Source organism: Sycon ciliatum, chromosome 1, assembly GCF_964019385.1.
Source record: "Sycon ciliatum chromosome 1, ocSycCili1.1, whole genome shotgun sequence".
NCBI classification, from domain to species: domain Eukaryota; kingdom Metazoa; phylum Porifera; class Calcarea; order Leucosolenida; family Sycettidae; genus Sycon; species Sycon ciliatum.
Window position 1 is genome coordinate 44,093,614 of NC_088643.1, and position 26,916 is coordinate 44,120,529.

General features: G+C 48.0%; 1 protein-coding gene and 1 long non-coding RNA gene across 2 annotated transcripts in view; one reads left to right on the forward strand and one right to left on the reverse strand.

Annotated features, from left to right (window-relative positions):
* The window catches only part of LOC135827710 (uncharacterized), a 46,094-nt gene that overhangs the window by 9,700 nt on the left and 9,478 nt on the right, over nt 1-26,916 (reverse strand). The window contains exon 4 of the mRNA XM_065340165.1: nt 6,003-11,938. Within this exon, the coding sequence (XP_065196237.1) occupies nt 6,003-11,938 (5,936 nt within the window). The remainder of the gene's footprint in view (nt 1-6,002; nt 11,939-26,916) is intronic.
* Nucleotides 12,400-14,551, forward strand: LOC135827693 (uncharacterized). The gene is made up of 2 exons (XR_010555522.1): nt 12,400-13,159; nt 13,952-14,551. It is a non-coding gene; the product is annotated as an uncharacterized LOC135827693 (long non-coding RNA).

Consider the following 26,916-nt stretch of genomic DNA (forward strand, 5'->3'; position numbering starts at 1 on the left):
TGTAAGCTTGGAAAGCCTGGTAGCATACACAACTCGTCAAAAAAGCTTGCTAGAGTAGGTAGCTGCAGAGTAGCGGGAGTTGGCATTGTCGGAAAGGCTTCCAGGATTTGATAATAGTCTTGTACTTGCACTAGGTAACCATGGTAACGGCTGTGCTTGCGTGTTTGATGTATATATTACTTGTAACTCCAGTAGCGGTTAGCTTGCTTGACATGGTCACTCTCTGCTCCACGTTTAGCTTCTGGCAGTCTGGTAACTAGAGAGACTGGCCATGTTCCAATGGTCGGTGATGCTCATTATGTCTTTGTTAGAGACACCGATGGCATGCAGTGCTTTCACGGTTGTTGACCAAGTGGTGTGTACTTTACTGGTTCCTTTTTTCACATTACATGTACTTCCAGGGCCGGATCAGGTAAGTCTCTCCAGGTAAGCTGAGCTTGATCAGGTAAGTCTCTCCAGGTAAGCTGAGCTTGATCAGGTAAGTCTCTCCAGGTCACGTAAGCTAAGGAGATCAGGTAAGTCTCTCAATGTGTGAGTATACCCATCACGTGATCATTCATACCCTCATACGGTGCCATTCAGGCCCTAGCTAGGGCCTGAATAGCACCGTATGAGGGTATGAATGATCACGTGTGTGGTGTACAGTACGGTGCATCATAGTAGAGCTGGCAGGCAGGGCATGATCAGGAGTTCTGGCCCTGCCTGTAAGCGCTCTGATTGGCTCAAACCCTGGCAACGGTCACGTGGCATATCTAAAAGGTACTTTAGTATGTTGACAGTGGGGAGGAGGCTGTTTTCCACGAGGGAAGCCTTGTTTGGTGGCACTAACCACATACATTTCTGAGTGCAATAAATAATTTCAAGCCTTTTTAAATAAGTTACTGCGCTTGTATCGTATTAGTTGGGCTGCCGGGGTCAACTTTGGATAAGAAGTAACCCGCATACTACGTACTTGTTTCCATTCCCCGATGGGGTACGTCTTATCCGAGTTCTACCATACAAGAAGAGATTTGGGTTCCTTGGGGTTGACATATACAGCACAGCACATGAGCCTTGTTGCAGCAAACTTTCCCAGGTACATGAATATGCTTGAGAATTCTGTTGCCACGGAAAGTCACTAGTCATGATATGAATATGAGTATTGATCTCAGACATTGAACTTGATTACCAACAGATCTTGAGTGACTTGCAAGATATGCAATCACACCTTATTCAGTGCTGTATAGTATTCCTGTCAGCCATAATGGAAGACTACTCATTTTCAAAGGCTCTCTAAAGAGGATAACACTACATAATAAACCTATAACTATAAGCAGTCTGTAGACAAGCGTTTTGGAGACAGCAGTTTTAATATAGCGACAAGGACGACTAATTGCACTGTAAGCATTGTCCCCCGCTGAATACATGTAGTATAATCACCATTTTTGTTTCGCTCTTTTTTCCCCTTCTTTCACTTTTATGTATATAATAAATGTAGAGCCGAAGGATTTATTGCAATTACATACCAGTATAAAAACCAAGGTCCCCCGAGGTTTTTATAACTGGTATGTAATTGCAATAAATCCTGAGGCTACTACATTTATTATACATAGTATGTTGACCTTCACTTTCCCTAAAAAGGAGTATTTTATAAACAGTATTTATTGGCCTTAGTGGTATTTTATAAACAGTATTTAGCCCCTGCACCCGTCAACATGCAAGCACCTCCAAGTGCACCCGCACGCTCAGCTTGGGCACTCGTGCACTCATGCAGAGAGACGCAAGCGCACACATGCACGCACACGCCACTGGTGTACCCATGCTCTGACACGCAGACACCCGCACAACGTACCGCTCACTATGGCGTGCACAAACATACAATAGACACATTGGGTTTGGGGTTGCCATGACTTCTTTTGGACAATTCAAATATTCAAGAATATGCTCTTTATAATGCAATGAATATAACTAAATGCGCACTCATATCACAACCATGGGGACGAATCATGTATTCCAGAACGTTTTCTTGTCACAATTAGTTATAATTGTGACATTTAGTTATATTCATTGCATTATTAAGATTATTGTCTCCACGTCGCCTTTTTAAATATGCTCTTTGATAATAATTGATTGAGTAAAGATGCATGCCTGAAACTAGCATCCGCCCGTCGCGGGCGCACAAATGGCCACCGCGCCCCCCCCCCCCCCCCCCCCCCCCGCGGGCTAAACTAGCCTACTGCCCACCGAGGGCGCGCAAATGGCCGCCGAGGCCAGCAAACTGCCCGCCGAGGGCTTAACTAGCATACTGCCCACCGAGGGCGTACACATGGCCGCTGAGGCCAGCAAACCGCCCGCCGAGGGGTAAACTAGTATACTGCCCACCGAGGGCGCTCAAATGGCCGCCGCGGCCAGCAAACCGCCCGTCGAGGGCTAAACCAGCAGACAACCCATCGAGGGTGCGCAAATTGCCACCGAGGCAAGCAAACTGCCCACCGTGGGCCGATATCATCTTGCCCGCCGAGGGCACACAAACGGCCACCGAGGCCAGCCAATCGCCCACCGAGGGCTCACACGACTGCCTGGCATCAGGCGTCACAGCATACAGACATAATAGGAGGCCCGTTTGCCCCCCCCCCCCCCCAACCGGAGAAACAAAATGCCACTTCAAAAGGGGTGGGAGGGAGGGAAAAAAACTTTGACTTGGCACAGAAACTGCAACTGCAAAGAACGCTCCTTCGCACAAAGACAGCTCAGCAAAACACGTCTCCAAATAATAAGACGCCGGATCCACGATTGTCCATAAAATTTTGCCAGGTCACACGCGGCGCCCGCGGCTTAATCACGAGGTGGTCACGTGACACGCACTCGCAGCACTCCACCACAAGCATGTGTGTGCATGGGCTAACTAGGCTTTGCTGTGCAAAGCCCACATTTATTGGCCCAAAAGCCAATAAATACTGTTTATAAAATACCACTAGGCCAATAAATACTGTTTATAAAATACTCCTTTTTAGGGAAGAGTGCAGTGCTGCATGGAAAAGTACAGTGGTATTTATTGAGTTAAGCAAATTTATTTGAATTTGATACTGTTGACTAGGCCAATAAATACTGTTTATAAAATACTCCTTTTTATGGAAGAGTGCAGTGCTGCATGGAAAAGTACAGTGGTATTTATTGAGTTAAGCAAATTTATTCCCGTAGCTATGCAGAAGACGTTACTTCAGTAACGTCTGGCGCTAGCCAGGGTCCACACAGCTTTAATTTGGTATTTGTTTGTTTGTGTGTTTGTTTGTTTGTGTCACGCCTGGCGCTATCCCGTATCTGATGGCAAAAAATCATAGGGATGTTATAAATTTTTCAATTCTCCTATTTTTTCAGGCATATCCTGGGATTCGAACCCGCACTATCGCCCTACATGCATTCCCCCATACACTTCGCATTCATACCCATTCTTCCAAGTTGCTTCACGTTATTATCTTGCGTTTGAAAGCCCTATTTGAATATTGCGGGCAGCTGTATGTGGCTAGCTGTGTTTGATGGTACGGTACGGGAGACGGTGTCGTATTACCCTCGATCGTACCTGTCCCGTACCTATCCCTACCGTACCGTACATTCAAAGACGGCTGGCCACAATGCATATTCAAATGGGGCTTTCAAATGCAAGATCATAATGTGAAGCAACTTGGAAGAATTAGTATGTATGCGAAGTGTATCGGGGGATGCATGCAGGGCGCGATAGTGCGGGTTCGAATCCCAGGTTATGTCTTAAAAAAAAGGAATTTTTTAAAGAATTTATAACATCCCTATGCTTTTTTTTGTCTAGGTCATCAAGGAAAAAAGCATAGCGTAGGGCCCTGAGCTTTCAAGCTCTCTCGTTTGAATTTGATACTGTTGATGGTGTGGTCACTAATGAGAGTGGGTATTTATCAAAGGTCAATATATTTGTTCATATTAGATTTGTTTCAAGTAGTCCCCATTCCATTGTTACGTAGATTCACTGATGAATGTAACAAGAAAACAGTTCTGAACAAATCCTCTCTTTCCTTTTCGTTGTGTGCCTTGCGATCATCGGTTCACATTTTACACATACATGTCGACATGTAGGAAATGCTTACAGTGCAATTAGTTGTCTTTGTTGCTATAATAAACCTATCTTCTTTATTCACTGCGCAGGCAAGGATCACAGAACAGTGGTAGACAATAAATCTGGCCTTATGAATAAAGTAGAGCAGTGGTTACCGTGTTTGTACTTTGTAGTGCTAGGGGTGTAGTAGCGGGACTATATCCATGAGGGTTGAACTCATCGGAGGCTACTGTACCGCTGGCATGTACGAGAGAGCTTGGAAGCTCAGGGCCCTACGCTATGCTTTTTTGCCTAGCTCATCGTGCATGTTATTAGAACTGATGGAAATGTTTTTTTCCATTGATTGGCTACATCATTGTATTGCAAAAACGTTTCAATCAGTTTGAATATGAGTTCGGCAAAAGTATTTGCAGAATTTATTGCGGATTGTTATTTTTCTCTCACTTCATCCACTTTTGGTTTGCTCCTTCTTTTCCTTTTTATCTCCTTATAATCGGATTTTCTGGCCTTTTTGTAGTAATACATTGACCTGTTGAGGCAATGAGGTAAAATTATATTCCATAAAATACGATACAATACAATAATACAAAATTGTCCTTATCTTGATAGTGTGCTTGTGCTTAACTGTTGCTGACGGCCGAATGCATGGTTGCCTGTGGAGCACATTACATAACTTTACAGTCTCCTATAATACGCATCCTGTCCGACGGCAAAAGAGGCTGCAGATTTAGTTTTTCTGCGCGTTATCAGCAATGACTACTGGTCTTCAGCAACTTGGGTCTCCTGTAATACACATCCTGTCTATGCTTTCGTATTGCTAACATAATGCTCGGAATAGCGCTCGCTACTGATCTTCGGAAACTTGGCCTGACTATCACTCACAATAAGACTGTTGCAATGCTCATCGTTCCCAAGCGCTTAAGTGGTCGTTGATTTCTCCCACAATTTCATCGTACTGTTGTACAAAACGCTATACGACATCCTTATACCGTAAAACACCGTATTGATGTCTGGCGCTGCCGTCTTCATCTCTGGTGCGGGTGTAATCTAGTGACTTCGTACATGCGTTATAACAAGAGTACTCTTGGTTATATTAATAGACCAATCCCTTTGTCTGGGTTCGTGAAAAGGGCAACGCGTGCAAGTAACAGTTAGCTCGTGTTAAGTGCATGGTTTTGTATTTAGTTGGTATGTGGCAGCTTATGGGACAGAGAGACTTTCGCTCCACGAGCTTGTGTATGTGAATAGTGTTTGACGTTGACCATGACGGCTCGCTTTGAATTACAGAACGGCTGCTCCGATACGAACTCTAAAACCAGAAAAATAATAATGGCTACAATTCCCAACCATACCACAACGAACTGATCGGCTACATCATTGTATTGCAAACAGTTTCCATCTGTTCGAACAACATTCATGATGAGCTAGGCAAAAAAGCATAGCGTAGGGCCCTGAGCGAAAGACTTTTTCTTTGCATTTGAGGGTAACACGACACTGTCTACCACATTGATCACCTAGGCAAAAAAGCATACGGATGTTATAAATTTTTCATTTCTCCCATTATTTTTGAAGACATAACCTAGGATTCGAACCCGCACTATCGCCCTGCACTGCATGCATTCCCCCGTTACACTTAGCATACATACCCATTCTTCCAAGTTGCTTCACGTTATGATCTTGCATTTGAAAGCCCTATTTGAATATTGTGGCCAGCTGTCTTTGATGGTACGGTACGGGACATATACGGGATAGCGCCAGGCATGCCGACGGCACAAACACACACCTTGATGGTACGGTACGGGATAGCGCCAGGATTGCCGACGGCACAAACAAACACCAAATTAATGTGTGGACCCTGGCTAGCGCCAGACGTTACTGAAGTAACGTCTTCTGCATAGCTACGGGAATAATGATTTTTATTGGGTTGAGCACCACTTACCGTCACGTCGTCATCCACACCAGTTTCATGAGTGCTGCACAGGTGCTTGGCATGAGGCAGAGCCAGAGTGCATTCGGCCTTACACTTTCCAAACCAGAACCATGACTGTTCACAATGGCCCTTGCATTTATGCTCAGCTTGAATTCCTCCACATGAAAATGAGCACTGTGAGTCGTGGCATGAGGCAGAGGACAGCTTGGTAACAGTTGCAGTACAGATTCCCACCTTGCCACCTGGACAGCCTCCTAGAGCGCACTTCCTTTTGCAAGTGTGATCTTCGCAGTTGTGGGGTATTGTAATAGAGTGTTGATGGAGGTGGCCAGCTTTGCACTTTTTTCGGCAGACCTGCTCCATGCAGAATCCACCATTGCTACAGGTTTGCAGACTTGTAATTATGATTGACTTGCAAGTAACGCATTCTCGCACAGCGCACTTCCATACACATGTTGACACTCCACAATAATGCCTGTGTTTCTCATCAGTAGGGGACTCCCTGCATGGCTTCTCATACTGAGTACCGACGCATCCTTGGCATGGCAGCTCACATGTATGGTCTTCTTGTTTTCCACCGCAGGGGAATTCACACGGATGCCCTTTCTTAGTCCAAGGTTCTTTCACAGTGATCCCGCACATGCCCTTTTCACCCGTCTTCACGTTCGGACACTGGCCTTTGCAGGAGCATCGTGCGCCACAGGTGTGATCGCCACAGTAATGATAGTGGCCAGCATCAGTTGGTCGATGGAAATGGTTTTTGCTGGAGCAGATAGCCTTACAAGGGATCATGGTACAATCACTGCCTTCTCGGATCTGGCAGTTTGGCTTGTGTTCTCCTTTGCGAGCAATCACTCCACAGTCAGAACATTGCATGGCATCGCATGTGTGCTTGCAACTCTCTCCACCGCAGTCATGCTTTTGGTGTTGATCATTGGCAGGAAGTATGCATTTTCGACAATCCTTAGTATGGAGACATCCCTCGCAGTCTTCCTCGCAGAGATGCTTAACTGACACACCACCACATGTCATTTCACAGCTGTCTTCATGAGGTACTTCTGCATTGGGTTTTGTAATGATAGACTTGCAAGAACCTGGCTTGTTGTCTGGGCACCTTCCAATGCCAGTACATGGCCTTTGGCAGATATGGCGCTCGCAATTGTGCGGAGTATCCTTGGATGGATCGTGGAAATGATCTTTCCTCTTGCACTGGACGTTGCATGGTACAAAGCTGCATGTATGATGCCCGGTTGCTCTACGCGCCGTAGAATGTCGAGTGTTGCCACAGGTGCTGTGACTACACTGCTGTATGCCACATAGAACATTGCATTCTCCTTTTCCACAGTCATGGCGTCCGTGTTCCTTGTTTTTCTCATCCGCACGACATTTCTGCTGGCACTCTTTGGCTTCGCATGTCACTCCACAGGCATGACGGCCGTTGCATTTGCAGCTACTTCCCTCCGCAATATCATGACCGAGGTCACGCGAGCAGCGCTTGCTGCACGTCTTAGTACCAAAGGATACCTTTGGGAGATAGTCCAAGTTGAGTGAAAAATCACTAGGTACGTGACGCTTGCAATGGCCCGTACAGTCATGTTTTTCATGGCACTTGAAGCGATGGCCAGGTTTTTTGCACGTTTCTGTGCTGACGTATTCGAACACACCATCCTGAAATGATGGAGCTTTGCTTTCACTCGGTTGATGCTCATCAAGGTTGGTAGACACTCTGGTCACTCTTTCTTCACAATGGGACTTCTTGCATACTTCGCACTGTGCTCGGCAGAGGTGGAACATGCGTGTAACTGCAACGTCTTCACTGCAGGGATCTTCAACTTGCAGACATTTCCAGAACTCTGAATGGAGAACATGGCGACCATCAACGATATGCCGATGGCGATCACCAGCTTGCTCACAAATGACAGAGCAATGTAGTGGTTCAACCTTCTTCATCTTGAGCATCATCTCAAAGGGTGTTTTCACTGCATTTGGAATTCTGGTTACACTTATTGGATGTCTCTCACTGAGCAGCTGAATCTTATGCTTTCCAGCATGATCTTCATCAACAGTGCCATGGCCTGTACTGCAAACTTCGTGCGAGACAGAGCGCTTTGTATCACAGCATTGCCGACACCATGGGCAGGTTTTTCCACACAAGTGATCAACAACAGGAACATCACAAATGTGTTGAGAGCCAGTATGCCTGACATCGCCCGCAGATATTGGTATTCCACACTTGCGTCGCCAACCATCCACTGGTGTTGTTTCAGCATACTGCTTGCCTCCAGTTGGTGGCTTGGTTGATTTACAGCAGGCGCCATCAACATTACACAGCTTGGTGCACTCATGTGTGCTGTTGCATAAGTGACCAGTATCAGTAACTTGGTGCTTGAACCTCATCTTGCACTTGCTTTCACACTGTTTATGGAACCTGCATGCCACATCACAGAGATGCTCACTTTTCGGAATGGAGCACCGGCATTCTTCTTCATGATGTCCTTGAACAAGAGAGCATTCTGTCAAGCAGTTAAGTGCACCGTGGTCTTCACAGAGCTCTGGGCATGGATGCTTCGTCATTCTTTCTGCACATAAGTGTCGCCTGTTAGTGGCATCGTGTTCGTGCCCGGGCTGAAAAGCGCAGCGTTCACCACAGATCACACAGTCTTCTTGGCAGGCATGATCACCAGTAGAGTTCCACTTGTCTCGGTGAGTAAAGCAGTCATGCTTACTGTCACCATGGGGCACCTCCTTTGGATACAGGCACAGAAAATGACAGGCATAACTACAACGCTTCTTGCACAAGCCTTTTTCAGCTTCATCTAGGCCTTTCCTGTATTCTGCTACCTGTGTCTTTTGTGTTGCTGAACTGGTGGACTCTTTCTCATTGATGCTAAGCCATGCGTTGACAGCCCGAATCCTGCGAGCAAGCTGCTTCGTATGCTCCTCTTCAACTAGATTGGCTACACTTTCGAAGAACGATTCTGCCTTGTCAACACTTGATGTTTGTGTTCCTCGTTGAACTTGCTTGTCTTTCAATTTCCATAATTCTTTCATTTTACGTTCAGCCTCCCGGCCCAATGTACCCTGATCATGTTGTTGTTGGGGAGAAGGTTGAATAGCCACTCTCTTTTGACCATCACCTTCTGGCTTGACAAAATCATCTCCTGGAAGTTGGTCCAGCTCTCCACGGACAACATCCTCAAACTGCAATAGACCTTCAAACTGGAACATAATACATCCAGTATTCCCAGCAGCAAGTGACGTTGACAGGTGCTCATTACAAATCTTTCTCACATCAGCATAGTCGGGATCATCATCTTCGGATCGAATTTTGCCAAAACGAGCCAGTTGGTCGAGCTTCCAAAGGAACTTTCGATTTCTGTTCAGCAAGAATATGCCAAAGTTAAACATTCTGACAGTATGCAGTTGGATGGCCCTCGCAAGCAGCTGTATGCACATCACAAAGCGATGTGGATCTTTGTAGGATTTGTGGCAGAAACGTTGTGGATAGGAGAGGAGCTTCATTGCTTGGGCTTCATATCCACTTTTAGCTGCCAGAACAATACCAGAGAAGAAGTTGCCTACAAGGTCCTGAAGCTCTGTTGAATATTGTATATCGGCAACAACTGCTCTGCTCCGTTCCCCGCCAATGACAAGACAAGCAGAAAGTATTTCCGGCTCAACTCTATTCTTCCTGTCAGAGTAGGGCACTAGGCCACAGTCAGCGGGAACAGCCTTTCGCAGGATGGAGTGCAGCAGCTGCATGTTCTGCACCCATGTGGCATGCTTGGCAGATGGCATGAGGCAAACATTGGATAATGCTATTGCTGCAAACACCAGAGCTGCAGCAGTCTGTCTCTCCTGAGCTTCATCCATTGTGAAGTTGAGAAGCAGGAAGATGTGCAGTAAGCCAGTTCCATGCTGAAAGTGCCACATTGCGTAGAGAGCATCTTCAGAGTCTTCATCAGGCGTAACTAGAAGTGGTGTTCCGGTAAAACGAGTGAGAAATCGCATCATGGAAGGGTCATCATATCTTGTAAGCAAGGCTGTGACATGAACCGACCCCTTCCAAGCATCAGTGATCCGTTCCAAAGCCCCAAGTGGAACAATGTCAGGGATCTCCTTATCAGCTGATGATGTAAGGCTTTCAGCAGAATTCTTTTCTTTCACTTCCATTCCTTTAAGAGAAACTCCTTCAAATGGTTGTTGAGCCCTTTGTGTGTGGTTGGTTTTTACTCTTTCTTTCCTGCTCTGCTGCTGCTCTTGATATCCACGCTGTTGTTGATGCTTCCATGCTTCAGGATCTATTGGCCTCTTCTCCATGTCGTCCTTGTCCTGGTAGTGCTGTAGCTGTTGCTGTGGTTGCTGACTACCTTTTTGCTCCTGGAACTGCTTTTCACGCTCAGATTGCTGCTGCTGCTGCTGCTGCTGTTGTTGTTGTTGCTGCTGCTGTTGCTGTTGCTGTTGCTGCTGCCATTGCTGCTGCTGCTGCTGTTGCTGCTGCTGCCATTGCTGCTGCTGTTGCTGCTGCTGCCATTGCTGCTGCTGTTGCTGCTGCTGTTGCTGCTGCTGTTGCTGCTGCTGCCATTGCTGCTGCTGTTGCTGTTGCTGCTTGGCTTTAGGCATCTGCTCGGTAGTAGTGGGCTCTAGATTTTCAACGCATTTCATTACAACTGTAGCTTTCAATCCCCAAACATCATGGAGCCACATTGGATTAACAAACGGATCTGGTTTTTTGGACAGTAACTGTGCAGGCGTGTCAGTTGATGGCTTGCTACTCTTGTCCGCTGGAACCTCCGTGCCAATGAGGTGTTCATTGTGAACAGATCTCAAGCAAAATGACTCACATGTTTTCACACTAGCGAGATGGAGCAGGGGAAGTCGTGATGTTCCTCTCCAATCACCATGTGTTGTCGTTTGTTCAGATCTGTCACTACACACGGATGGATCGATGAAACAGAAGCCTTTAAAGAGGATCTTGATGAAATTCAGACATTGCTGACGTATAGCATTCTCAACATACATGCTGACCGTCAAGACACAGTGCAGGCGTACTGGTTGAGGACAAAGACTCATTCGACTTCCTGCTGGGAATTCATTAAGCACCTGGGATAGTAGAGTCAGAATGTCGATGTCTTCCGTACTGAAGGCTTCAAACAGGCGCTGTGGCCTGAACATCACATTCATCAGTGGATCAGGGCCAATGGGTTGTCCGGCAGCATGGGTGCTGCGTTGCAGTGAGAATGCTTGGTTGGAAACTAGATGCTCATAGCCATAGTACACAACCACGTGTAGAGACATTTGTAGTGCGAACCGAAGCAAGTGAGCATGATGAAGATGGCTGTCACCGGGCAGCAAGCAGAGGATCATGTAAATCGGCAAAGTATCGGCATCTTCGTCCTTAGATGGGATCAGGCAGTATATTCCTGAATGTTCGATGGTGGTCAATTCTGCCATGTTCCTTGGGGTTGCAATCTCCTGGCTTGTTAGATCATTCAGTAGCGCATCCATGTTGCCAGTCAGAATCACAATCCTGCTAGTCAGGCGCTGATGCATGTAGGCCTTGCTCTGTTTCTCTATGGACACATATCCCGGCTTGTATTGAAATGCCTCGGTCTTTGATTCATCAGTATCTTCTGGTAGTTCATCCTTCCCTTTGTCAGCTTCAGACAGGTTTGAATCAGTTGCACCAGTTGATTTCCTTTTCAACTCATCGGTACTTTCTTCATTTGATCCAGTCCCACCTAACCCAGCTTCCGTTTCTTGTGACTCTGGTGGAGTTGGGTGTTGTTGTTCCTTTGCAGATCCTTGATTTGGCACTTTTTCTGCACTTATCCGTACAAAGTTATGCCGAGTGTCAAGCAACCTCAATTTCTCTTGATCTAAGATAATCTTGCCATCAGTACCACTGGTCTTCTCCAGATATGCCAGGCGGTGGACCTCTTGATCTGTAAGTAACAACACATCACATAAGTGAACATGGACAAAGAATAAGAATACAACATTTTGCTTGAAACACTCTCGTCCAACTATACAAGACATTGACAGCAGCTAGGTGCCACAACATTGAATGTTTCGGTACTCCGGCCTTGTCAGTGTCGCACTTTATCACTATTCATTATGTACAGTAAAACCTGGGTTAAGCGACCTCTGGTATTACCGACCACCTGGTCTTAACGATCGCTTTTCCATGCACTGGCAGCTCTGCATCGAAATTTTACTGGAAATAGCAGACTACCTGCGTTGCGCGACCAGCGACCAGCTTTTAGGGTATGTTTAGTTGGTACAATTTAGAACAGGAAGTGTACGCTTCTCGTTGGCTGAATACTTCAAATAAACGAAAAGCATTGTTCTTTCGAATGACGAACATCTGCGATGTTTTGTTTTTTTTTTGTGTTTTTCTATTATATATGTAGGACTCAGTATAGAGTCCATGCACTATATGATGTCCAGCACCCTATATAGAGTCCATTGGTCCAAAATCCACTATACAGAGTCCAGGAGTCCCCTCAGTTTTGATCAGCTTCATCCTGCCGCGCAATCCCCTATAAGGAGTACACTTTTTCTACAAGTCCCCTATTCACAGTCCAGGAGTCCAGTTTACCCAGTCACGCCGTCCTGTGTGTTGTGCCCGAAAGAGAACAAACACATTTTCAGTTTTGCTTGCCTCGTGGCAGCGCATTCCTTTCTTCACTTCAGCCATGGCTGCCAATTCTGCTGTGCAGTTGCTGACAGTAATCTGTCTCGATGTAACCAAGGAGGATAAGGAGACGTTCAAAATCAAATCTGGAAAGCGTCTTGTGGTTCTCTGAAGACGTTTCATCAGTGCGCGGGATGAAAGCAGAAATTGCAGAACGAGAAAAGTTCAGCACAGTTCAAATCTGACGAGTCAGGTACACTGACGCTCTCTTTCGTTCGACGCCACAAGGATCCCCTGTTTGGCTGGCCATTGCTGCCAGTAAGACGTTTGAACGGTTTCATCAGAGCGAGGGATGAAAGCAGAAAGCGGAGAAAGAGAAAAGTTCAGCACAGTTGCAATCTGACGAGTCAGATACACTGACACTCTCTTTCGTTCGACGCCACAAGGATACCCCTGTTTGACTGGACAAGAGCTGCCTGTACCACCGTGTCAAAAGGCTGTCCAACTACATGGCAGGACGATGACTGAGGTAAGGAAGCTTTTACTCGTTTCGATTGGTCTGCTGTTCTGTCGTTATGCTTGAATTTTTTTCCATTTTCAAGGAGCGTATCGCGTTTGTTTGATGTTGCTTGAATGAATGCACTAAAAGTAATCAACGACTTCGTAATAGTCCTCGAGGACTGCAAGGACTTTGCATCAATCGTATTATGATCGTCTAGCTATCATCAATTATTATTTTATTTCATGAGAAATGTATTTTTATCCCTGTGATAATTATGTGAACTCCACGACACTCTTCTTGTAGTATGATGTCAAATACAATGGGATCCACAAACGCAGTGCCAGTGTACTAGTAGTAGTAGTAGGACTAGGAGGATTGCTTGTATGCCAATGACAAGAAAAAGCTTCTCAAGCTAATACTCATATTCCCTGAAGTAACCGTTTTGATGTCACGAACATGACATTGTGTCAGTGAAACTGTCTCGTGACAACAAATCATTGCATTTCCATCTTGGGGAAGACCGTGGCTGACAGCAACGCTGTACAGATTGTTCAAATCATCTCATTTGAATTTAGTTGCAGTGAAGTGAAACACTGTGTACACTACATGTATGTTGGTGTGTCTGTGCGTCTTGAGTGTGCACAAACGATCTTATTCCTCATATTACTAATAGATTATTGTCCCCACCGTCACCTGTTCACAGGTCTTTGAGTGGGTTGACTTTCATTGAGCATCACATTCGTTGAGAACTTGGTAGTTGTGTGCTCCAATGCATCATTACGGTAATAAGCATATCCTTGTGCTATCTATTGGTTGCAGGTGTGCTGATCTTCAGAAGCTTGCGGAACTGAGTGCTGCTGAACATTTGCATGGCCATGAGCAATGGTGAAGCTTGCTATTGCACTCTCAGCATGTGCTAGTATTATGCTGACCACTGCACTATGTTACTCTCTTACACTACTACGTGTATGTAAACGTGCGTGTACCCGTCCCCGTATGCATTCGTTTCGTATAATTATTTGTTACCCATCTTGACTTTACATGTAAATGGGTGGGCGTTTGCATGGCTGTTGGAGTTGCGTGTGTATTGTGTCTCTACTCTTTTCTTGGTGTTTTCTTGGCGTTGTATAAGTTTGTGTGTGTGTGTGTGTGTGTGTGTGTGTGTGTGTGTGTGTGTGTGTGTGTGTGTGTGTGTGTGTGTGTGTGTGCGCGCGCGCGCGCGCGCGCGCGCGCACAATAATTTGAAAACAAATAATTAATCCTGGGCTCTCCATTATTCTCTTTCGATTCTTGGTTTTTTTCTAGGTATTTTCTTGGCGTTGTGTGGGTGTGTGCATGTATGTGTGCGTGCACAATAATTTGGCAACACTACATGATTGAGATATTGTAATTTGCAGCGTCTGCGAAGAGACCACTTGATTTGAGGATGGTGTTTGTAGGGTTTTTCATGTAATGAAGTGGCTGCAGTGGCGCCTCAATACATATTTTTTAATCTTGAGAAGTGAATGATGTATAGGATTAAAGGGAGAGGCCGTTTTCTGGTTAATATTCACTGCTTACAGCAGATCCTATGTCTATTTTCGAACTCGATAGGGGATGCGTAATTGGCTGGACTTTATACAGGGGGTGTTGTCCACATAAAGACTCTTTATAGTTGATTTCAAAGTTTGGACTCCGTACAGTTGATTTTGGACCAATGGACTCTATATAGGGGTGAAGCCAATTGGCTGGACTCTATACAGGGAGTGATGTCCATCGAAACTTTGAGCTCACAGTTGATTCCAAGTTTGGACTCTGTACAGTGGATTTTGGACCAATGGACTCTATATAGGGGTTGGACATCATATAGGGGCTGGACGCTCTACTGAGTCCAACATATATGTAGCACTCAGTAGTCCACCAGCTCTCTATACGTGTTCACTCCCGTATATGTCATCACCTGTTTACTTCGTGCCTATATGGCTTCACTGAGACTTTCTCTATATAATTCCAGGTCATTCTCTATATAACTCCAGACGCGACTTTCCCTATATCTCCACTCAGGTTGAGACTTTCTCTGTATGATTCCAACGCAGATTGCCAACTTCTCCATACAAAACCTGAGTTGGAGGCATACAGAGAAAGTTTCAACCCGAGTGGAGATATATATAGCCTGGGGAAAGTCGCGTCTGGAGGTATATAGAGAATGACCTGGAGTTATCTAGAGAAAGTCGCAGTGAAGCCATATAGGCACGAAGTAAACAGGTGATGCCATATAGAGACAGTGACGACAAATAGAGAAATGATGCCATAATTACCGTAGTTCCGCGCATATAAGCCCATGGGCTAATATACGAAATAATGCATTTTCCGGGAAAAAAATAGTAATAATGGTTCGTTTTTTAGCCCTGGGCCTATATTCGAATTTTGAAGGCAGCTGGCACGCGAAAAAGTACAAGTCCGTGCGCGGTTGTCCGCCTACCGTAGGTATCGGTACTGGTAATGTAGTCTGCACTGACATGCTGTACTATCGGTTCCGTAACGGTGTTTGTGTCTGTTTATTAGCCCATGGGCCTATAAACGGAGGTGGGCTTATATCCGGATATAGGCCCATGGGCTTATATGCGCGGAACTACGGTATAGAGACAGTGACGACAAATAGAAAAATGATGCCATACTGAGTGTAACATTCATGTATATATTTTTTGAATATTATGCTGGTGTCATGGCAATGACATGGAAGGTTGCGTTAGCGCTTTTCAGTGCTTGCACAGTGTCTTTTTTTTGTCTTGCATTGCAAGCGCCCTTGTGTTTGCCTTTCTACCGGTAATATAATTTTGGTGCAAAGCACGTGAAATACGTGGAATCCTCATCTTATCACTTTCAGTTTAGTATTCATTTCTTTAGTGCGAGGTGTATCGATTCTGCTAGCTGTTGGCAATCTTGTTTTTTGTTGTTGTTATGGATCAGTACCTTCCTATTCCTATTCCGACCATAGAAATGTATTGATATTACCCTTGAAGAATAATGCAATGCAGTATGGCTGGCCGCAGTCAACCCTGCACTAGTTGTGGCTGATGTGAGGTGTGAGAAAGAAGTGACATGAAATCTTATCTTGCTAAAATTCAACTCCATCGGTTTTGCCATTCCGTGAGTTTTCATGGGAAGTGTAGTGTTCAAAATGCTAAAATTGTCCAAGCACACATCGGTAGTAGTCGGTGCACGACGCCGTCTCCTGTTCACACTCGAAATGCAGCTGTTTTGTACGCTTGCGTCCCCGCATACGGTATGAAAAGTTGAACAGATTCAACTCTTCCCGTCGCTTCCTGATCCGTACGGCAGTACAGTTGCTTTCCCGTTCCCAGTGTTCCACCCTGATATGCTCTCTGGGCCCGACTGCTGATGCCATATTTGAGCTCGAGTTGCCCTTCGCCCAGGATGTGACCGGAATGAATTCGACAAAGTAGTCAAAGCGTTCAACAAGTACTTTTCATCCATGAACGTACTCACTGGCAATTTTCTCGTCTCCGTCAGCTTCCCGGTGAGTCCGTGGATACATTCTCCAGCATACTACACACCGTCGTGTCGAGATGCCGCTCTAATAAATCTTCGAAAAGGATCCGCGGTCACCTCGTTGCCCACATGTCTGATTCCAAAGTGAGTAAGTCCACGCAGAAAAAGGGCATAGTAGGCTCCCTCACTCTCACCGATGTTCTCAAGTAGGCCAAGGAAACTGAGACCCTCTAAATCGAGCTAGCCCCTCAGCCCTCTGTCGCCGCAGCTGCCGCTCACGAACATCACAAACAACCTCGTGGAACTGGCAGAATGAAGACTGCTCCCACTGCATCCCGCAGTCAGTCACTGAGCCTAGCTCCTCGCCATGTGGCACACCAGCAGCCTCTGCTCCGCGCGCTCTCTGCTCCTGCTGTGACTTTCCTGTGGGCATTCAGGCCGCGAGTGCCCCGCTTGCCTTGCTGCTTGATCTGTGGTGTACCGTAAGTGCAACCGTCACGGTCACTTTGCCAAAGTGCGTCATAGCTCTTATCAAGCGGGCGCGAGCGAGGCGTCTGATCATTCGGTGAGTGATTCGGCTAGTGCGAGTTGTTTCATGGAGAGTGCTTCATCCGAGTCGCAGGAACCCAGGATCTGTGTTTTGTGTTCAGTATCTATTCCGGACTCAATTGAACCCTGGCTTGTTGAGCTCCCGATCAATGGCCAGCCAAATTTTGTTCAAGCTGGACTTTGGTGTAGACTGCACACGCCTCTCACTCCTTCCTACAGTAGCCTCAGTCCTCAACCTAAGCTCAAGCCTGTCTCTACTAAGGAGTAAGGTCACTGGACCTGACGGCTAACCTCTACCCATATTCCGTGCATGTTTTGCTGCCAGCTCCTGGAAGCCTCAAGCGGACCGCAATGACACATTCCAAAATTGTTGTTGTTTAATGAGCGTTAGCATGCTAACGCGAGTTAGCAGCCAGCCCAGCGAGCTGGCCCAACCTGCACGCATGCGCGAGTCACGTGGGCACGCGCCCTTCAATATCCTGTACAATGTCTCTTTCATGTCATTGCTGTTTGGACTTTCGAGCGTGCAACTTGCGGAACAGGTGTTCCCGAAACAATTTCCTTTCGTTAGACTTTCAAGCTTGCATTCTCGTATCTCTGCGTTTCAATTCAGACTTCATTGACGCCTGTTGGTGCCTGTTGGTGCCTGAAACAATGTCGTCGTCTACAGTGGAACGTCGACTGTGGTTTTTTAGCTTGCGCCATCATCAGGTTTCCTGAAATGAAGTACCTCCACGCGATCTCAGCGACCCTTGTTTGTGCCTTGAAACAATGTCGTCGTCACCAACCGGCGTCCAGCCTCTCCGGATCGCCTCGCTCTACCTGGCTCCGCCGCCCGCCTACTGCGAACGCAGCGACGGCCGCCACGCAGCACCACCACTGCAACAGCAGGCGCGAGCCTGACGATCGTAATTCGTATCCAGAGAGGCGAGTTCGTGGACTTTGATTTTCTGTTGGAAGTAACAACGGGAGTTGTCCACTGCCGTCACCAACGCCACCCAGCTTCTCCTCGCTCTACTTGGATCCGTATCGCCGCTCGCCGCCAGCAGGCCGGACCCTACTGGGAGCCCGGTGCAGTGACGACCGCCATATGCGCATGCAGCACCAACAGCAGGTGAACCTGACTGTCCTATACGGGCCCTTCTCGATCGCGTCCAGAGAGGCGAGTTCATGGACTTCGATTTCCTGCTGCCCGATACAGTTGCAGTCAGTCCAGCTCCGGCGACGTTCCAACTCCGTAGCCCCTCATGACATATGTTGCTCTTCTGGCGCACTAGCATTTATTTGAATCCGAACCCAGAACTGCGCTTCGTAGGCTGCATGACGGTAGCACTTGAGTTGAGACCTGGACAGTGTTAATGAATGGTCTGTGTTCCACTGTTCCTCACCGCGTTTCACGAGTGCCTGTGGACGTATTTGGCCACGATCGTCGCGGCCAATCGCCAGCTTTTGCCACCTAGAAACTGGACGTGATCAATACTCAATCTGCGGACAACTGTTTCGTCCTTTGTGGACTCATCAGCGCAGCACAGAGGGAATTAAGCCGAACCTGATAGCAATGGAAAATAAAATAAATCTCCAAAGCCAGGTTATCAATATCAACTTGTGGCAACTGCGCCTCGCGGTGTACTGGAACAGCACGACCCGCCTGCCAGCAGTGCAGCTCAGTGCACTCGCCAGCATTTCCGTGCGCATTTCGTCCTACTCACCAGTACAGATCCGCATCACGTACCGCAACCGTATGCCGCTACTACGAGTACGGCGCTTGCACGCGTCAGCTCAGGCAGTGCTACCTCCAGTGCCGACAGGAGCATCCCAGGGCAAAGTGTAAGGCCTCATCAGTAACTGTGTAAGCACTCAGTTTCTCACTTCTCAAAATTACTGGACTCACATCCTGATCCTATGCTCCGGAGGTATGTTGCACATGGTCGTAATTGTGGGGTTGTGGTAGGTTTCATCGGCAACCACTCAACTAACTGGGATCCATTGAATTTAACACGGTCACATGCTAACCCAGATTATATTTCTGCGCAACGATCCGTTTCTTGCAGCAGGCTTGAAACAGCTGGCCCGTGTTCTTCACCCCCTTTCTCGCCTCTGTGCTGTTCCGCCGTAGATGCGGTTCCTAGACGAACGGGAAGTTACACACGACACACCCTTTGTAAAGCCTGGAGGGTCGAAGTGTCAACGATTACATTCCAGCAGACCGTGTCTCTCCACAATGTCAAGATGACAATGCTGCAAACATGATTAGACAATTGCTCGCCCCGCTGTATCTTGCTAAGCTCAATGTTAAAAGTGCATTCTGCCGAATTCCCGTCTGCCCGGAGGAGTGGCCCTTGTTGAACCGCTGGCAGGATCAATACTGTTATGAGAGCGTCCTGCCCTTCAGACTGTACTACGCTCCAGGCCAGCTATATGGAACTCTGTCGCATCCGCCAGTGAATGGATTGTGTGCGGGCAGTTCGCACTCCCACGCCTGTTGCATTACGGGGAATACCTCAATTAATGTTACTTCCTCAATGCATGCTCTGGACTTGTGTTACCTCGCCAGCAACTCGCTATTCTGCTCCGAGCGTTTACATACCTCGGTGTTTCTCTGGCCCCAGCAAAAGTGGAGGGTCCAGCTCAATTCCTGACGTTATTGGCATCTTCCCATTACGGGAAATACCTCGACTAACGTTTCTGTCTCCATGCATGCTCTGGACTTGTGTTAGCTCGCCAGCAACTCGCTACCCGGCACCGTGCGTTTACATACCTCGGTGTTTCTCTGGCGTCAGCAAAAGTGCTTCCTCGATGTATGCTCTGGACCTGTGTTAGCTCGCCAGCAACTCGCTACTCGGCGCCGTGCGTTTACATACCTCGGTGTTTCTCTGGCGTCAGCAAAAGTGGAGGGTCCAGCCCACGTCCTGACGTTTATCGGCGTCATCCTGGACACCCGCGCGCTCACATCAGTCTGCCGATGGACGAACTTGCCAAGCTTCACGACCTCCTACGGGCCACTCTCAGCACAGCTTCAACTACCCAATGTCAACTCGAGTATCTTTTGGGAAAGCTCTCGTTTGCTACAAGAGTGATAGTCCCAGGACGCACATTGCAGATTGTGGTCACTTGCCAACTGGTACCGGCAGCCGTATTACCTGATCAAGCTCTCCGAAGAGTGCCTCAAATACCTTCGCTGATGGCCTTAGCTCCTGGAATAGTAGAACGGCCGGTCCTTCTTCCTACACCCTAAGTGGACGCCGTCCCCCAACTTGCTGCTATTCACTGATGCAAGTGGTGCACTTGGCTGGTGCGCAAACAATTGCAACCGGGGATAGGGCAATGGACAGTCAATCAAGCAGACCAGCCAATCGCAAAGAGTGGTTTGCAATTGTGGCAGCACCTGGAAAAGCTAGCGGCACCAGCAGCAGATGCCAATCGATCGGCTTTGCAGCAACTGCGAAAATCTTGCTCATCAGTTGTGGCTATGGCCTGGCGTCATACACCGGCCACTCGTTTCGAATCAGCTGCCGGACTCGATATTCAGAGAGGCGGGAAGGTGGAAAGCCATGTCTGCCCGAGTAACATTCAGAGGCCACCAGCAGCCAAAGCATGGGTGGCTGTGGCAATGGCCTCAGCCCATGATATCGAGTTCCTGTTAGTCAATCGTTACCGAGCTTGCACTGCTTACAAATATCACAGGTAGCTGCACTTTGTGATCCGCTCTGGGAGTGCCGATTTATGGAATATATGCTCTCAACTGGTTATGCATCTCTATATATCTAGCATTTGGCGGCTCTATTCAGAGTCATTGGCGGCTCCATGCGGAGGCATTGGCGGCTCCATGCGGAGTCATTCGGCGGCTCCATGCGGAGTAATTGGCAGCTCCATGCGGAGTAATTCGGCGGCTCCATGCGGAGTCATTCGCTGGCTCCATGCGGAGTCAATTGCCGGCTCCATGCGGAGTCATTCGCCGGCTCCATGCGGAGTCATTCGCCGGCTCCATGCGGAGTCATTTGCCGGCTCCATGCGGAGTCATTCGCCTGCTCCATGCGGAGTCATTTGCCGGCTCCATGCGGAGTCATTTGCCGGCTCCATGCGGAGTCATTTGCCGGCTCCATGCGGAGTCATTCGCCTGCTCCAAGCGGAGTCATTTGCTGGCTCAGCTGCGAGCCATTATACCAGTTGCTCGAATCGGCACTCCCAGCTTAATGCAAAACTCGGTTGCTCTGTTGTGAGGTGGGGGGATGCTAAATGAGCGTTAGCATGCTAACGCGAGTTAGCAGCCAGCCCAGCGAGCTGGCCCAACCTGCACGCATGCGCGAGTCACGTGGGCACGCGCCCTTCAATATCCTGTACAATGTCTCTTTCATGTCATTGCTGTTTGGACTTTCGAGCGTGCAACTTGCGGAACAGGTGTTCCCGAAACAATTTCCTTCCCACCCTCCCACCCACTAGCTCAACTCATGTTTCTGGCGCACACATGACGGTATCTGTATAGTCCATGAGAATATATGCTCTCAACTGGTTATGCATCTCTATATATCTAGCATTTGGCGGCTCTATTCAGAGTCATTGGCGGCTCCATGCGGAGGCATTGGCGGCTCCATGCGGAGTCATTCGGCGGCTCCATGCGGAGTAATTGGCAGCTCCATGCGGAGTAATTCGGCGGCTCCATGCGGAGTCATTCGCTGGCTCCATGCGGAGTCAATTGCCGGCTCCATGCGGAGTCATTCGCCGGCTCCATGCGGAGTCATTCGCCGGCTCCATGCGGAGTCATTTGCCGGCTCCATGCGGAGTCATTCGCCTGCTCCATGCGGAGTCATTTGCCGGCTCCATGCGGAGTCATTTGCCGGCTCCATGCGGAGTCATTTGCCGGCTCCATGCGGAGTCATTCGCCTGCTCCAAGCGGAGTCATTTGCTGGCTCAGCTGCGAGCCATTATACCAGTTGCTCGAATCGGCACTCCCAGCTTAATGCAAAACTCGGTTGCTCTGTTGTGAGGTGGGGGGATGCTAATGGCCCCAGCAACCTCCTCAGCCGAAGTGTGTGCCAGGACCTGGACCTCATGTCTTGCATTGTATCCGAGGCATCTGCAAGCCCTCTCAGGCCCAATCCTCCTGTCACTGGTTGCATGTTAGGTCTTGCAGCTACCATCAAACTGTTGTCCAAATCATCATACAGTTGGTCGAGGTATCTGTGCTCAGTTGACGAAATGCACCAGTCAACGATTCCGTAAAGTCTGATTCTGCATGACAGTGCTGTAGAGAGATGATCCCTCTTGAGTGAGAGGAAAACGAAGACTTGCTTCCAGGCCATTCCAGCTGAACACAAGCTGGGTTCTGGACCGCAATGAGTGCCGAGATGCAGTGTTGCGCCTTTGTTGGGGGGGGGGGGGGGATCTCTCAACGTCAACAGGCTGGTGATAGTGTCAACCGTGTGTGTTTTTGGATGCCTCAGCAGCATATGATATAACGTGCACCATGACATTCTCATGGCCAGACTTGGAGCATTGGACTCGCCTGCCAGGCTAACAAAGTGGACCAATTCATTCATTTGCGGCAGAGAAATAGACACCAAGTGTGGGTCTACAGTGAGCAAAAAGAGATCCATCCACTGTTGCGTCCCGCAAGGCTCCTCGATGTCTCCAGTCCTTTGACTTCTTTATATGGCGCCAATCTTCGATGATCTAAAGCTGCCTAACCTAGCAAAGCATTGTGCAAACTTTATGGCTTTCTTGTATGTAGATGACATCGCTATTGCTGTCTCCAGCCGTCTGGTCGAGGCTCTCCAATCTTCCACCCAGGATCTGTTGAACCATGTTGCCGACTTCTGGCGGCACAGCTGTATCACCCTGAACGGCTCAAAATCTGTGCAGGTTGTGATATCGACTTCTTATGCCATCCGCTGCGCTGCCATCCCGCAGACCCTGAACGGTACAACCATCCCGCAGACCTTGAATGGCACAACTATCCCTTCAGCTGATTCAGCTCGCTTCCTTGGAATACTGGTCAACTCAACTATGAGTTTTAAGGAGCAGTGCATCGCTGCATGGCGTCGCATTGAGCAATGCCTTCGCATCGTGCAAGCTACGAGTGGTCATAGCCGGGGCCTCACCCAGCAAAACACCGCTTGGCTTGTTAACCAGTGTTGTCCCTGCCCATTTGTAGGGTATGTGCCCCTTTTGGCATGTGTGTGCTGGGTCCGCGTGGTCGGTGTGCGGACCGCGCGCGGACTGCGCAGGTTGCGCATGCCTGCATATTATTGTACGCATTCTTGTTGTTTTGCCTTCTTCTTGAGACTCTCTTCGGAGTAAGAGCAATAATCTGTCCTCTGAGTGTGGCGTACGTGTGATGTAAGACTAAGAGAGTAATCGGAAGGGCTATCGTCGAGGTATAAACCCCCGACGACAATTGGCGCCCAGCTAGTGGCATCGTTCCCCACGACCCTCAGGCTGAGATCGTTTTCGTTTTCGCCGTAGCTTCAAATCTTGTCTTCTCCACGCGTCCTCGCCATGGCTCCGCTTTGCTCCATCTGCTCAACCCTGTGCTCGGAGCTTCTACTCAGGTGAGCCTGCTTTGTCTGCCCTGCGTAATGTTTTGTACCTTGTACGTAGTTTTCCTGGTACTACAGTCCATTTCAAAACTATAGACGCGTAGTGTTTTGCAAAATTCGATGGGATTTATTTTAAAAAAATTAGTTTTTCTCCAGATTCCGTCTCTGTATCGCTTCACAATTCTGGCCATATACTTTGTTTTCGCAACAATTGAAGTTTATTTTTAGGCCAGGTTTTCCGGTTTTACATGTAATTCCTGTTTTGAAGGGTTTGACCAGTTTGTTTTAAGGGTTTGACCAGTTTGTTTCGGATTTTCGCTCCTGCTGAGACAGTGCTGCGCCCAGACCATCGCGGGTGCATTTTTGTACGGGTCCTGGTAGCCTCGTGGTTTCGATCCGTGATTTCCAGTACAAGTGTGGGGCATTCGAATCCCATCACGCCTCCTGCCTTTTTTTCTCTTCTTTTCTGCATGTTTTGGATCTTGTTGGGTGAAATACAGTAGGGATTATAATTATATTTTCTCTTTTTGATATGATTTGCGCCTCCCTGTTCTCTTCGCCTGACACAACGAGTGACAGTGGTTTCACTCACGCCAGTTGCAAGGTGAGTTCGACGAAGAGGATTTCGGATACTCAAGCTTCGATCAAAATCCAGCTCTTGTTCGAAGAAACAATGAACATTACTAATCATATCTTTCTCGGCATCACTGAGATTCTTACGGGCCTTGGAAGCCATTACAGTCAGGCACTCAGAAAATGCAAACAAGAAGAAGATTCATTTGAGACTTTCATTTTTCTTTTGAGACTTTCAGCCTCACACCTTTTCATTTGCGACTGCGTGTTTTGCATCTTTTGTATTTCCCGCGGCGACGAAGAAAAACCTGAAAAACACATCTGAAAACCAGAAAACACTCAGGCAAAACTCACGGCTGTCGTGCGCTACAGTACGTACGACTCGTACGTATGAGTTCACGCGTCTATAGTTTTGAAATGGACTGTAGTCTTCGATTCGGGATTTTCAAATAATTGTTTCACTTCGTGGCATTGAAGTCCCGTGTTGTTCTCTTGTGTACATGTACTCTCGTTCGAGCCTCGCTCCTGTTAGTACATGATTGTGGCCCACGTTGTGTGTGTCACTGTTCGAGTGCTTGTGTGTGCGGTGTTTTGAACCAGTGTACATTGTCGCCCTCCGGCCTCTGGCTGTTCGAGTGGTCGTGTGCACTGACTGTGTTTTCACACCTTCTGTTGTCCGTTCTGTCGTGCATGCTCATCGTGTTGCTTGGTCGTCAGCATGGGTAGCTTTGCTCTTGTTTGCTCATTGTTACTCGCCCTGTGTTGGGCACTGGTGCACGTCGTTTCGTTGTCGTCGGACTGCTCCGATCCTGTGTCGTTCGATTTGTTTCAGTTTGGTAGACGTCCTCATTGATTTACTCGATGTAGTGACACTCCGTCGTTTCCAGTTTCAAGTACAAGTGCTTTTTTTTCGTTTTACTAGTATTCATGTTTTGTGTCGAGCGTTTTAGTGCTCCGCCATGTTGCCCCACCGATCATGTGGAACGGCTGTCGCCCAGTGGTGTGACATGCTTCTGAGAGTCTCGTTGACGGTCCGGGTGGCAATCTTTCTGTGAGCGTGTTGTTTTGTCTTTGTGTTTGGCACGTGGGTCTCTCCATTTCACTTAGGGGGGCGTCCGATCATGGTGAGCCACGGTCTGCCTGTTGGGCTGGTGGGATCCAGCGCTTATTTGTATCGGTTCACCTTGCGGGTGCTCGGTTTCCGTGTTTTGCTGGCTGGCCTTTGTGCGTCCCAGTAGGGTTCAGGACGGTGTTTTTGTTTTTGTTTTTCGTTTTGTTTCGTGAGCGGATGTGTTTCACGCGTGATAAACAGGTTAGAGGCCTGTGGATTTTTCAGGTTCGAGGCCTGTTGGGTTTTTCAGGTTCGAGGCCTGTTGGGTTTTTCAGGTTCGAGGCCTGTTGGGTTTTTCAGGTTCGAGGCCTGTGGTTATTCAGGGTAGTGCCCTGTGTTTTTCTATGTTAATTTTTGTTTGCGTATTGGTGACCGATTTGTTTGTGCGCTATCTGGTGTCCTCATTGATAGACTACCCCTGTTTCCGTAGGCGTGTTCAACGTTGCTGTTCTGCCATTCCTTCTTGTGGTTTTTTTGTCTGAATTTTGGCTCCTGGTATTGCTGAGATGTTTGCGTCAGTCCGTGTTTCTTTCTTTCTGTGTGTGTCTCTGTGAGTTTTCGTAGCCCATCGGCTGCGTGATGGTTTTCTGGACAACTCCTGTGCTGCCAGATGACTGGTCACCCGGTTCAGCTGCCGCGGTCCTCGCAGTACCGTCGGTTTGCCTTGGCTTCGCACCAGGGCGAGGTGGTTGTTTTCCGGGGGCCCATGCCTGAAAGTATGGCGGTTCCCTCTATGGGTGGGCTCAGTCTGTTTTCTTTCCACCCCTTTGCTTTGGCTTTTCCCCCGTTGTCCGGAGTTACCAAAATGTATCCCACTGTTTTGGCCCTGCGTATCCGCATGTGTATGTTGTGCTCTCCCATCCTCAGGAGAGGATGCATTTTTTTGTGTGGACGTATGGTGTCCCTGCCTTTTGTAGGGTATGTGCCCCTTTTGGCACATGTGTGCTGGGTCCGCGTGGTCGGTGTGCGGACCGTGCGCGGACTGCGCAGGTTGCGCATGCCTGCATATTATTGTACGAATTCTTGTTGTTTTGCCTTCTTCTTGAGACTCTCTTTGGAGTAAGATCAATAATCTGTCCCCTGAGTGTGGCGTACGTGTGATGTAAGACTAAGAGAGTAATCGGAAGGGCTATCGTCGAGGCATAAATACCCCCGACGACACCAGTACGTGCTATCTTCTGGTTTGTATGGAGCACCATCACACTCTGGTCTTGCCACTGAGCAAGGCCTGCATCCTCTTGATGTTGCCTACAACAGCTACCTCCGCCTCTCCACTGGTTGCACGAAGACAACACCTATTCACCGACTGTGCGAAGTCACTGAGCTGGAGCACCAACTATCCAGCTGAAAGTTGAGCGTCAGGTGGCTTGTATCGCTAACATCGCGAAGCGACCTAGTGTCCCTGCTCCAGGTAATGCCCTGTTGCGATCAGCATACCCTGTTCGAATCCGCAAAGCCAAGGTGACATGGAGGCAAATGGCAGAGCGGCATCTTCCACCATCCTCTGCACCTCTCCCATCCAG